The sequence below is a fragment of the Ornithorhynchus anatinus genome, chromosome 16 (assembly GCF_004115215.2).
Source record: "Ornithorhynchus anatinus isolate Pmale09 chromosome 16, mOrnAna1.pri.v4, whole genome shotgun sequence".
Classification (NCBI taxonomy): domain Eukaryota; kingdom Metazoa; phylum Chordata; class Mammalia; order Monotremata; family Ornithorhynchidae; genus Ornithorhynchus; species Ornithorhynchus anatinus.
In genome coordinates, this window is record NC_041743.1 from 20,329,729 (window position 1) to 20,343,469 (window position 13,741).

The following is a 13,741-nucleotide window of genomic DNA, read 5'->3' on the forward strand; positions in this document are numbered from 1 at the left end:
TAAAAAGAATTATCATATTTGTTAAGTGCTTACTATGCCAAGCACTGGAGTTGACACAATACAATTAAAACTAACAGTTTTCAAGAGGTTCGGCTGGCAAAGTAAAATGACAGATTTCATTTGCAAAAATACCCAATCTATACTCATTTCTAATATTTTTCATTTTGCCGCCTCTATTCACTTTCATGTATCAAACTTTTTGCAAACAGAAAAAAAAGTAAATAATGGCAGCAGACATATTCTTGTTTCACCTGTGGTTTTTTATTGTTGATTTTATTTTCCACAATTTTGAATGCTTTAATATTTATGACAGCTTCCTTTCTCTCAAGGTAACTAAGAACATATTAAGAAGCAAAATAATTATGTAGTAACAGTGAACTAGCAATAACCGTGGTATCAACAATGTAGTACTGGAAAGTAGTACTCCTTTTATCACACAAATAAGTGATGCATTGTTTGTTCTTCCAGTTTAGAAGACAATGCTCTAAAATTACCAGATCTGACTTGGACTGGTTTCATTTTCCCAAGTAATGTTACCCTGCTGCTCAGTCAAGTAAATTCAAGTAAATTAAGAACTCAAACTAGAAGTATTCTAAGCTTAGGTCTCTGGAATCTTACTACAATGCAAACTAACGGGCACACCTCGAGTAACAATATAACAAAAAATACATTAACACATTGCTTATGTAACTACTGATATAACTGATTCTGATTTCAACAGAGTTTGTCAGTCCATCTTGTATAAGCAGTTCCTCTTCACTGACGCCTCTGTCTAGTTCTCTGCTTCATTCTCCTGAATAGGCTGATGGGCTGCTTTCCAAACTTCTCCATAATTTCTTTAATTCTTGCCAGATTGGTTTTGTTGAGAGTAAAGTCACACCAGGTAGCTCCCATGTCATAGCCAACTGCACAGTTCTTTGTTGAGAAGGTAAAGCCTTCTGCTTTTGCAGTTACCACATATTCTCCTGGGTTTAAGAGGCGCCAGTAATCACCTTCACTGGCTGTGAAATGGAAAAATAGGAAAAAGATTTTTTTTAGAACTCCAATTTCTTAAAACAAATGTCCACACTTGCCACTCAGAGGAGTTTCAGTCCAGAATAGGGTTCCATTATGGTTACTGAAGGTTTAGTTTTTGTCAAATGCCAGTTCTCAGCTAATTTCACCCTTAGAAGTTAGATTAATCCCTTTAAATGGGAAATGTGCCCGGCACATACTAAGCTCTTAATAAATACCATAATTATTATTATAATTATTACTATTAATACAAACAACTTGAGTGGATTTGGATTTGGGAAAGGCATCAGACATACGCCTGCCTTTCTGCAATTCTACTGCACTAATCATTATGGAACTTTCACAAGAGGATCAAAGAAAACAAAATGCCACCCTGAAAAGCCATTAGTACTCTGGTTTCTCAGCTTTTTGTAGCACTAATTTAAATAAAACCTATCCTTCCCTCTAAAACAGAATGAAAGGAACATTTCAGGTTAAGGCCAGGAAAGTTTGGAAGTAGTCCCTGGAATATGCCACTGATTTCCATGAGCCTCAGGCCAAGGTAAATTTAATTCAAGTATTCCAGGCTTTAGGTATGCTATACATAGCTCCACAAATAGCAGCAGGATTAACACACACCTCACCTAAGGTGGAAACCTCCTCAAGGGTCACTGGCAAAAGAAGAAACTTTAACTCTCAATATAAAAATCCCTCATTTCCATCCCTTCACTATCATTTTGTCACTGGAATCCATTTTATTCCACAAGGAATTGAGGAACAGATTTTTCTTCTATTCCTAACCCCAACATAGGAAAAAAAACAACCAAAGTTATCAATTTAGGAAACAAAAACCAAACCCGTGTCTCTTCAGAAGTTACTTTTGAAATTCTAAGAACAACAGGCAGGCTTCAGGAATGTAAGAGCAAAAACCCAGGATTATTTAGGGAAGGTTGGCTTGAATGAAAATGTAAAATGGCAGCCATATGTCTAGGTGACATTCAATTCAGTGTTACAATGAACGACTTATTTAAAAACTTTCATACTTGGGTACTGCTGAACTAGGCTATACCAAGTGTACCGATCACCCAGTAGAGAAATGCGTTCTGGGAGGAAAGGGGAAAAAGTTACTGTAGACTTATGAAAATCACAGTAAGATAACTAAAGGAAAGAGCAGTATATTCTTCCTGTACAGTCAAATCAGAAGGGATACAATTCCAATAAGAAATCATTTTTAATAAAGTGCCTGATCTTGACCTTCCTTTTTTTATTTTTACAGAAGTGTTGGAAAACTCATAAAAATCAATTTGATTTCCATGTCATATCTCACATATAAAACACTGGTAAATAATTTACATTGCCTCTTCATTCATTCATTTAATCATATTTATTGAGCACTTACTGTGAGAAGAGCACTGTACTAAGCACTTGCAAAGTACAATTTGGCAACAGATAGAGACAATCCTTACCCAACAACGGGCTCACAGTCTAGAAGGGGGAGACAGACAACAAAACAAAACAGGTAGACAGGTATCAATAGCATCAAAGTAGATAAATAGAATTATAGATATATACACATCATTAATAAAATAGACTAATAAATATGTACATATATACACAAGTGTTGTGGGTAGGGAAAGGTATAGAGCAGAGGGAGGGAATAGGGGTGATGGGGAGGGGAGGAGGAGCAGAAGAAAAAGGGGGCTCAGTCTGGGAAGGCCTCCTAGAGGAGGTGAGCACTCAGTAGGGCTTTGAAGGGGGGAAGAGAGCTAGTTTGGCAGATGTGAGGAGGGAGGGCATTCCCGGCCAGAGGTAGGATGTGGGCCAGGGGTCGATGGTGGGATAGGCAAGAACGAGGCACAGTGAGGTTAGCGGCAGAGGAGCGGAGTGTGTGGGCTGGGCTATAGAACAAGAGAAGGAGATGAGGTAGGAGGGGGCCAGGTGATGGAGAGCTTTGAAGCCAACAGTGAGGAGTTTTTGCTTGATATGAAGGTTGATAGGCAACCACTGGAGATTTTTGAGGTGGGGGTGACATTCCCAGAGTGTTTCCGTAGAAAGATAATCTGGGCAGCAGAGTGAAGTAAAGACTGACTCAGTAATTGTTAATCTAATTATTTCACCAAAAAAGTCATCAATGAACACATTAGACTTTGAAATCTGAGGAAAATTCATACATCTCATCTGTATGAATCTTTTCATGTAATATTTATATCAACATATTGTATGCACTGTTAACTGTTGTTCCAAAATAATGGTTCTCTGACTATTACTTGAAACTATTACTAGTTTTTCCTTAAAGAAAACACAAGCTGTAGGAAATAAATCACATCGCAGCTATCCAGAAGACTTAATGCAAAAGTTACATTCTAAGAGTTGATTCACTCCCATTGATTCCAAGACCTTCCATTCCTGTTTAATCTCTTAGTGAGGTCATTCATAAGATCTGCAGGGTTCCTCTGTGAACACTGCATGGGATCTGGTGCTCAGAAAATTCCCTTCAAGTCTTTGGTTTAGGTCAAGGAGAGTATAACACTTTAAGAATCGAGAAAAAGAAAGGAAAAAAGAAAAGAAATCCCTGTAATTGAATATCCAGGAGTCTGAATGTGTGTTTAATCAATCACTTGTATTGATTGAACACTTAGTGTGTGCAGAATATTGTAATACATGTTTGAAAGGGTACTTCTCTCAGCCTGACGTACACTCAGCAACGTTACCCTTTTAATTTGCTTCCTCTCCTACCTCTCTGCCCCCTCCTCCACAGCTTTGTTCACTGTCTTTGTCCCATCTTTCAGTTTCTAACTCTAGATGTCCCAAAAGTTTCCATTTTGGGTACCCTTCTCTTCTTCCACTATCTTTTCCCTCTCTCTCTGGGAGTTCATTATAATAACAATAACAACTGTGGTCATTTGTTATGCACTTACTACGTGCCAACCACTGTACTAAGCACTGGGGTAAATACAATGTAATCAGGTTGGACTTGGTCCCTGTCCCACTGTCACCCATCACTGGGGACAGGTTTGTTCGGAATCGGCATGGTGAGAGAGAGAGAGAGAGAGAGAGAGAGGCTAGGGACGGAAAGCCTGAGTTTTTATATAAAATTTATTCTGCGGGGAGAATTGGATTATTTGGTTATTTAGACGCAACAAATCAGCCTTCCCTTCTGGGAGAAATGTGGTGTTAGAACTTCCCTAACAGAAGGAATATGGTGTTAGAGCTTACCTAACGGAAGGAATAGACTCATATATTACTTGTGTGCGGCAGAACAGCCGGGCCCACCCAGACAGAACCCACTTATGATTAATTCGCCCGTGGTGAGGTGGCTAGCTCCCACATGTGCGCGACCCACTCAGGAGAAATCCACTTATGCGTTAAATACATTTATAATATTGTTGGTATTTTTTAAGCAATTACTATGTGCAGAGCACTGTTCTAAGCGCTGGGGAAGATACAGGGTAATCAGGTTGTCCCACATAAGGCCCACCAGACTTAATCCCCATTTTACAGATGAGGTAACTGAGGCACAGAGAAGTTAAGTGACTTGCCCACAGTCACACAGCTGACAAGTGGCAGAGCCGGAATTCAAACCCATGACCTCTGACTCCCAAGCCCCTGCTCTTTCCACTGAGCCACACTGCTTCTTAAACCCACTTTTGCCTTACCCACTTATGTGTTGTTTGCACTTGTGAGGCGGCTAGCTCCTACCATGTTCACATCCCACTCAGGAGGAATCCACTTACGCGTTACATACACTTATGCACTAAACCCACTTATGCATTACATACACTTATGCATTAAACCCACTTTTGCGTTACCCACTTATGTGTTACTAGCACTTGGTGAGGTGGCTAGCTCCCACCATGTTCACATCCCACTTGGGAGGCACCCACTTAGGCATCAAATCCACTTATGTGTTACTCGGACTTGGTGAGGCGGCTAGCTCCCATCTTATTGCTATTGTTTTAATGAGATGTTCATCCCCTTGATTCTATTTATTGCTATTGTTCTTGTCTGTCCATCTCCCCTGATTAGACTGTAAGCCCATCAAAGGGCAGGGACTGTCTCTATCTGTTACTGATTTGTACATTCCAAGCGCTTAGTACAGTGCTCTGCACATAGTAGGCGCTCAATAAACAGTATTGAATGAATGAATGAATGTTCACATCCCACTTTGGAGGCACCCACTTAGGCATCAAATCCAATTAAACGTTATATACCCATGGCGAAGCATCTGGATTCCAACCCCACAAGCATTCAGCAGGACGGGGCACTCACCCATCCCACGGCTCCTCACTTGGTGCAGGCTGAGAGGCCTTCTCACACTCTGGACAGAGGCGACATGCAGCTGGCTGGGCTGCTACAAGTCCCATTCCTCTGCACAGAAGATTAGAGGCGGCAGGTATTTATCACCTGTGCCCTTAGGCCATTCCAGCTTTTGGTTTCAGTTTATCCAATCTCTTCCCTACCCCCCTCCTCGATCCCTAATTTGATTGGCATGGGGGCGAGGGGAACCTTCTGTATTCCCAGCTTGGGCTGTCAATTTGGCAGTTTGGGTTGTGGGTGCGTATTACACCTGAGTTCTGCGTTCCACCTGCTGGCTCAGGAGGTCACAAGATAGCATTTGACCTTGAGATGGTCGGTACCCCAGGGTCACCTTGGGACACACCCACGTGGGACTCAGAGCCTTTATCCCCATTTTTCTGATGAGGGAACCAAGAAACAGAGAAACCGAGAAGTGAAGTGAGTTGTCCAAAGTCATACAGTAGACAAGTGGCAGAGCTGGGATAGAACTCAGGTCCTTCTGATTCCCAGGCCTGTGCTCTATCCATTAGGCCCATGTTGCTTCACCTGCTCACATGGCTTCAGCTCCCACTCCTATAAAGATGACTCCTAAATTGATCTCTACAGTCTCAACCTTACATCTAATCTATAATCCACTTCTCCTCTTGCCTCCAAGGAACCTACACTTGTATGTCCTACTGGCTCTTAAAATCCAAAATATTTTAATTTGAACATCTCTCCTTTCCTCCTAAACCCACACCTCCTCTTAACTTCCCCATTTTGGTTGGTGACATCACCATCCTACTTTTCCAAAAAGCTCACAAACTTGGTATCATCCTGGACTCCACACCATCTTTCAACTATTCATTCATTCATTCATTCATTCAATAGTATTTATTGAGCGCTTACTATGTGCAGAGCACTGTACTAAGCACTTGGGATGAACAAGTCGGCAACAGATAGAGACAGTCCCTGCCGTTTGACGGGCGTACAGTCTAATCGGGGGAGACGGACAGACAAGAACAATGGCAATAAATAGAGTCAAGGGGAAGAACATCTCGTAAAAACAATGGCAACTAAATAGAATCAAGGCGATGTACAATTCATTAACAAAATAAATAGGGTAACGAAAATATATACAGTTGAGCGGACGAGTACAGTGCTGTGGGGATGGGAAGGGAGAGGTGGAGGAGCAGAGGGAAAAGGGGAAAATGAGGGTTTAGCTGCGGAGAGGTAAAGGGGGGATGGCAGAGGGAGTAGAGGGAGAAGAGGAGCTCAGTCTGGGAAGGCCTCTTGGAGGAGGTGAGTTTTAAGTAGGGTTTTGAAGAGGGAAAGAGAATCAGTTTGGCGGAGGTGAGGAGGGAGGGCGTTCCAGGACCGTGGGAGGACGTGACCCAGGGGTCGACGGCGGGATAGGCGAGACCGAGGGACAGTGAGGAGGTGGGCGGCAGAGGAGTGGAGCGTGCGGGGTGGGCGGTAGAAAGAGAGAAGGGAAGAGAGGTAGGAAGGGGCAAGGTGATGGAGAGCCTTGAAGCCTAGAGTGAGGAGTTTTTGTTTGGAGCGGAGGTTGATAGGCAACCACTGGAGTTGTTTAAGAAGGGGAGTGACATGCCCAGATCGTTTCTGCAGGAAGATGAGCCGGGCAGCGGAGTGAAGAATAGACTGGAGCGGGGCGAGAGAGGAGGAAAGGAGGTCAGAGAGAAGGCTGACACAGTAGTCTAGCCGGGACTTCACTTCAGACTAGTGAAGTGACTTGCCCAAAGTAGTTACAGGAAAGTGTCGGACCCAGGATTAGAACTCATGAGCTTCTGGCTCCCAAGCCTGTTCTCTATCCTATACCTTGCACTCAACCCTTCCATCCATCCCCTTGCTCAAACTGTTTCCCTAGCCTATATCTCCTTTCTCTGCCTAATCCAACAGGGCCTACCTCCCCCCAAGCTTGATCTCCTAAAATCCCAGTTTTGCCAACAAGCACTCCCCCATTTAATCCCACACCCCAAGTCATATAAAACAGCAGCAGCCATTTCAAGGACATATGTAGTTGTTTATAACTTGTGTCCTGATCTTCTACAGCACTTAATTATAATACTGATGGCATTTGTTGAGGGCTTACTATGTGCCAAGCACTGTTCTAAACACTGGGGTAGATACAAAGTAATTAGGTTGTCCATGTGCGGCTCATGGTCTTAATCCCCATTTTACAGATGAGGTAACTGAGGCACAGAGAAGTTAAGTGACTTGCCCAAAGTCACACAGCTGACAAGTGGTGGAGCAGGAATTAGGACCCACGACCTCTGATTCCCAAGCCTGTGCTCTTTCCACTAAGCCACGCTGCTTCTCACTTGTGTATATTCACTCAAACAGCATTCAATAAATACAACTCACTGATGTACAGAGCACTTATTGTGTGCAGAGTATTATATTAAGTGATGGGGAGAGTACAAAACAACAGAGTTGGTATAATCAAATGCATTGCCAATGATCCTACTGGAGAACCGATTACTCAATATATATTTTTATGATTGTCTCCACCACAAGAATGCAAGCTCTCAGTGCAGAGAGAATGTATCACATGCTTCCGCTGTACTTTCCCAAGCACTAAGTATAGTATCTTGCCCCTCATTTATTCATTCATTCATTCATTCATTCATTCATTCATTCATTCATTCATTCATCCAATCGTATTTACTGAGCGCTTACTATGTGCAGAGCACTGTTCCCTTCCTTCTTCTCTACCCATGCCCCATCCCAGTTCTCCTGTCCCACCACCACCCCTCAACCCCCTCTCCCCATCCAGGCCCCCGCCATCTCATTCCCATCCAAACCCTCCCCTCCCTCTGTTCCCCCGTCTCTCCCCTCTGCACCCACATCTGCTGTCAAGTGTGATCTTTGGAATCCCTGCTCCATTATGGCAAACTACCTTTCATCCTTGACCTTTTCCTTTCCTGCTCTCTCCTCCTCCTCGCCCTTACAGAGAGCTGGCTCACTCCTGAAGACACGGTCTCTTCTGCTGCTTTCTCCAGCGGAGGCCTCTCCTTCTCCCACTCCCCCAGACTCACCGGAAAAAGAGGAGGCGTCGGCTTCCTTCTCTCACCCCGATACCGCTTCCGCACTATCCCTCCTCCCCTTCCCTCCCCTTCTCCTCCGTTGAAGCTCATATCATTCGCCTCTACCACCCCTTCCAGATTCTTGTAGCCGTCATCTACCGCCCTCCTGGTCCCACCTCCAACTTCTTCAACCACCTTGACCCCTTTCTCACCTTCCTTTTCTCCTTCTGTCTGCCCACTCTGATCCTCGGAGACTTCAACATCCACATGGATGTACCCGGTGACTCCTCTGCCGCCCTCCTATCACTTCTAGATTCTGTCTTCCTCCTGCTCCACCACACCTCACACACTCACCAACTTGGTCACACCCTCGATATCATCATCTCTTACCTCTGCACTATCTCCTCCCTCACCAACTCTGAAATCCCTCTCTCGGGCCATAACCTTCTCACCTGCGTCCTCTCACACTCTCTTCCCCTGCAAATCTGTATTACTCCCCCACAGAGATCTCTGCTCTCATGATCCCATCCATCTCTCCAAAAGCATCTCTCTCCACCTTGCCTCCCTATCCTCTCTTCCCACTCTCGATGATCAGGTTACCGCTCTTAACTCCACCCTCTCTCCTCATCTCAACTCACTCGCCCCCCTTTCCCTCCGCCGCTCTCGCTCCACTAACCCGCAGTCCTGGATCTCTGCCTCTGCCTGCCTCTCTTTCGCTCTTATGCTCGAGCTGTTGAGTGCTGCTGGCGAAGGTCCAAGCACCAAGCCAACCATATCTATTTCAAACATATCCTTTCCCGCTTTAACTCTGCCCTCTCCTCTGCCTGGCAGAACTACTTTTCTTCCCTCATAGACGCCCATGCCCGTCACCCCCACCAATTGTTCCAGACTTTTTAACTCTCTCCTCAGGCCCCCTGTTCCTCCCCCTCCCCCATCAGCGTGACTTAGTGGAAAGAACCCGGGCTTGGGAGTCAGAGGTCATGGATTCTAATCCCACTTCTGCCACTGGTCAGCTGTGTGACTTTGGGCAAGTCATTTAACTTCTCTGTGCCTCATATACCTCATCTGTAAAATGGGGATGAAGTCTGTGAGCCCCACGTGGGACAACCTGATTACCTTGTATCTACGCCAGTGCTTAGAACAGTGCTTGGCACATAGTAAATGCTTAACAAATACCATTATTATTATTATTATCCCTCACCCCCAACGATATGGTGACTTACTTCATTATGAAAATTAACGCAGTCAGGTCTGAGCTCCCCAAAGTCACCCCTCCCCCTTTTGCCCCCCCCCCCCGCCACTTTCCCATCCTTACCTGTAGTATCCTTAGAGGAGATCTCGCTCCTCACAAGTGCCACAATCTCCACCTGTGCTTCAGACCCCATTCCTGCTCACCTTATAAAAACCATCGCCCCTTCCCTCCTCCCCTCCTTTAACTTCTATCTTTAACCACTCACTCTCCAATGGCTTCTTCCCCTCTGCCTTCAAACATGCCCATGTCTCCCCCATCCTAAAAAAACCCTCTCTCGACCCCACTTCCCCTTCCAGTTACCACCCTATCTCCCTCCTACCCTTCTTTTCCAAACTCCTAGAATGAGTCGTCTACACTTGCTGCCTTGAATTCCTAAACTCCAACTCTTTCCTGGACCCCCTCCAACCTGGCTTCCGTCCCCTCCACTCTACAGAGACTGCTCTCTCAAATGTCACCCATGACCTCCTTCTTTCCAAATCCAATGGCTCTTACTCTATGCTAATCCTCCTTGACCTCTCAGCTGCCTTTGACACTGTCTACCATCCCCTTCTCCTCCACACCTTATCTCACCTTGGCTTTATGGACTCCGTCCTCTCCTGACCATTCATTCTCGGTCTCCTTCATGGACTCCTCCTCCCCCTCCTATCCACTAACTGTAGGGGTTCCTCAAGGGTCAGTTCTTGGCCCTCTTCTGTTCCCCTTCTACACCCACTCCCTTGGTGAACTCATTTGCTTCCACAGCTTCAACAATCTTCTCTATGCAGATGATACGCAAATCTACATCTCCTCCCCTGTTTTCTCCCCCTCCCTTCAGGCTTGTATCTCCTCCTGCCTCCAGGACGTCTCCACCTAGATGTCTGCCCACCACCTAAAACTCAACATGCCCAAAACTGAGCTCCTTATCTTCCCTCCCAAACCCTGTCCTCTTCCTGACTTCCCTGTCACTGTGGATGGTACGACCATCCTCCCTGTCTCTCATTCCAGCAACCTTGGTGTCATCCTTGACTCTGGTCTCTCATTCACCCCACACATCCGTCACCAACGCCTGTCAGTCTCACCTTTACAATATCGCCAAGATCCACCCTTTCCTCTCCATCCAAACGACTATAGTGCCGGTAAAAGCTCTCATAATATCCCGGCTGGATTATTGTGTCAGCCTTCTGTCTGCTCTCCCTTCCTCCTGTCTCTCCCCACCCCAGTCTATTCTTCATTCTGCTGCCCGGATCATCTTCCTGCAGAAACACTCTGGGCATGTCACTCCCCTCCGTAAAACCTCCAGTGGTTGCCCATCAACCTCCACACAAAATAAAAACTTCCCACTCTAGACTTCAAGGCTCTCCATCACTTTGCCCCCTCCTACCTCACCTCCTTTCCCTCTTTCTACTGCCCTCCGCTCCTCTGCTGCTCACCTCCTCATTGTCCCCCGTTCATGTCTATCCTGCCGTCGATCTCTGGCCCACATCCTACTGCTGTCCTGGAATGCCCTCCTTCCTCACCTCCACCAAACTAACTCTCTTCCCCTCTTCAAAGCCTTACTGAGAGCTTATCTCCTCCAAGAGGCCTTCCCAGACTGAGCTATCCCTTTTCCCTCTGCTCCCTCTCTGCTCCCCCTCCGCCCTCTGCTCCCTCCCCCTTCTCCCCTTCACCTCCCCTCAGCTAAGCCCCCTTTCCCTCTGCTCCTCCCCTTCTCCCTTCCCCTTCCCTCAGAACTGTGCTCATTTGTATATATTTTTATTACCTTATTTATTTGGTTAATGAGGTATACATCCCCTTGATTCTATTTATCTTGATTATGTTGTCTTGTTTTTGTCCGTCTGTCTCCCTGATTAGACTGTGAGCCCGTCATTGGGCAGGGATTGTCTCTATCTGTTGCCAAATTGTACAGTCCAAGCGTTTAGTAAAGCACTCTGCACATAGTAAGTGCTCAATAAATACTATTGAATGAATAAATGAATGTACAATTCAGCAACAGATAGAGACAATCCCTGCCCAACAATGGGCTCATAGTCTAAACGGGGGAGACAGACAACAAAACAAGTAGTCAGGCATCAATACCATCAAGATAAATAGAATCATAGATATATACACATTATTAACAAAATAAATGGAATGATAAATATATATAAATATGCACAAGTGCTGTGGGGAGGGGAAAGGGGAGAAGAGCAGAGGGAGGGAGTGGGGGAATGGGGAGGGGAGGAGGAGCAGAGGGAAAGGGATGGCTCAATCTGGGAAGGCCTTCAGGAGGAGGTGAGCTCTCAGTAGGGCTTTGAAGAGGGGAAGAGAGTTAATTTGGAGGATGTGAGGAGGGAGGGCATTCCAAGTCAGTGGTAGGATGTGGGCCAGGGGTTGATGGTGGGACAGGCGAGAATGAGGGACCAGGAAGAGGTTAGCGGCAGAAGAGTGGAGTGTATGGGTGGGCTGTAGAAGGAGACAAGGGAGGTGAGGTGGGAGGGGGCAAGGTGATGGAGATCTTTGAAGCCATGAGTGAGGAGTTTTTGTATCATGCCAAGGTTGATAGGCAACCACTGGAGGTTTTTGAGGAGAGGAGTGATATGCTCAGAGTGTTTCTGTAGAAAGATAATCCAGGCAGCAGAATGAAGAATAGACTGTAGCGGGGAGAGACAGGAGGATGGGAGATCAGAGAGGAGGGTGGTGCAATAATTCAGTCAGGATATTATGAGAACTTTTACTAGCAATGTAGCAGTTTGGATGGAGAGCAAAGGGCAGATCTTGGCAATGTTGTGAAGGTGAAACAGGCAGGTATTGGGGACGGATTGGATGTGTGGGGTGAATAAGAGAGCAGAGTCAAGGATGACACCAAGGTTGTGGGCCTGTGAGACGGGAAGGATAGTAGTGCCATCCACAGTGACAGGGAAGTCAGGAAGAGGACAGGCTTTGGGAGGGAAGATAAGGAGCTCAGTCTTGGATATGTTGAGTTTTAGGTGGCGGGCAGACATCCGGGTAGAGATGTCCTGAAGGCAGGAGAGATAAGAGTCTGGAGGGATGTGGAGAGAACAGGGGAGAAGATGTAGATTTGGGTATCATCTGTGTAGTGATGATAGTTGAAGCCGTGGGAGCTAATGAGTTCACCAAGAGAGTGCTCAGTACATAACCACTATCACTACAACTACAACCAGCCAAGTATCTGTATGTAATTTAATCCTTAATATAAGAAAATTTCCAGATAATCTGAAATGGGAGAGAGGGACAAATTACAAGTCCCTTTTCTAAGAAATTTGGGGAGATACCTTTCAAAAAGAAGCAGCATAGCCTATTGGAGAAAGCATGGACCTTGGAATCAGGGGACCTGGGTTCTAACCTTGGCCCCACCACTTGTCAACTGTGAAACCTTAGACAAGTCCCTCAAATTCCCTGTGCCTCAGGTATCTTATTTGTAAAATGGGGATTATGACCATGTGGGAAAGGGACTGTGCCCAACTCAATTATCTTGTATTAATTCAGTTGTATTTATTAAGCGCTTACTGGGTGCAGAGCACTAAGCACTTGGGAGAGTGCAGTACACAATAAACAGACACATTCCCTGCCCACAATGAGTTTATAATCTAAAGGTGGGGAGACAGACATTAATATAAATAAATTACAGATATATACATAAGTTTTGTGGGGCTGAGTGGGAGGCAGAACAAAGTGAGCAAGTCACGGTGACACAGAAGGGAGTGGGAGAAGAAGAAAGCAGGGGTGGGGGTAAATTGGGGAAGGCCTCTTGTAAGAGATGTGCTTTCAATAAGGTTTTGAAGGGGGGAGAGTAATTGTCTGTCGGATTTGAGGAGGGTTGTGGGCAGGATGTGGCCAAGGGGTAAATGGTGAGATAGACGAGATCGAGGCACAGTGTGAAGGTCAGCATTAAAAGAACGAAGTATGCAGGCTGGGTTGTAGGAGTGTAGAGAAGTGAGATAGGAGGGGGCAAGGTGATTGAGTGTTTTAAAACCGGTGAGGAGTTTTTGTTTGATGCAGAGGTGGAGGGGCAACCACTGGACTTTTTTGAGGAATGGGGTGACAAGTCCTTATTGTTTTTGTATAAGAATGATCCAGGCAGCAGAATGAAGTTTGGGCTGGATTGGGGAGAGACAGGAGGCTGGGATATCAGTAAGAAAGCTGATGCAGTAATCCATGTGGGATAGGATGAGTGATTGTATTAGTGTAGTAGCAC

At 45.5% G+C, this 13,741-nt stretch overlaps 1 protein-coding gene across 1 annotated transcript in view; it reads right to left on the bottom strand.

Annotated features, from left to right (window-relative positions):
• Positions 1–239: 239 nt before the first annotated feature.
• CPXM2 (carboxypeptidase X, M14 family member 2) overlaps positions 240–13,741 on the bottom strand; it is a 171,949-nt gene continuing 158,447 nt past the window's right edge. The window contains exon 14 of the mRNA XM_029080238.2: positions 240–1,001. Within this exon, the coding sequence (XP_028936071.1) occupies positions 757–1,001 (245 nt within the window). The 3' untranslated portion in view covers positions 240–756. The remainder of the gene's footprint in view (positions 1,002–13,741) is intronic.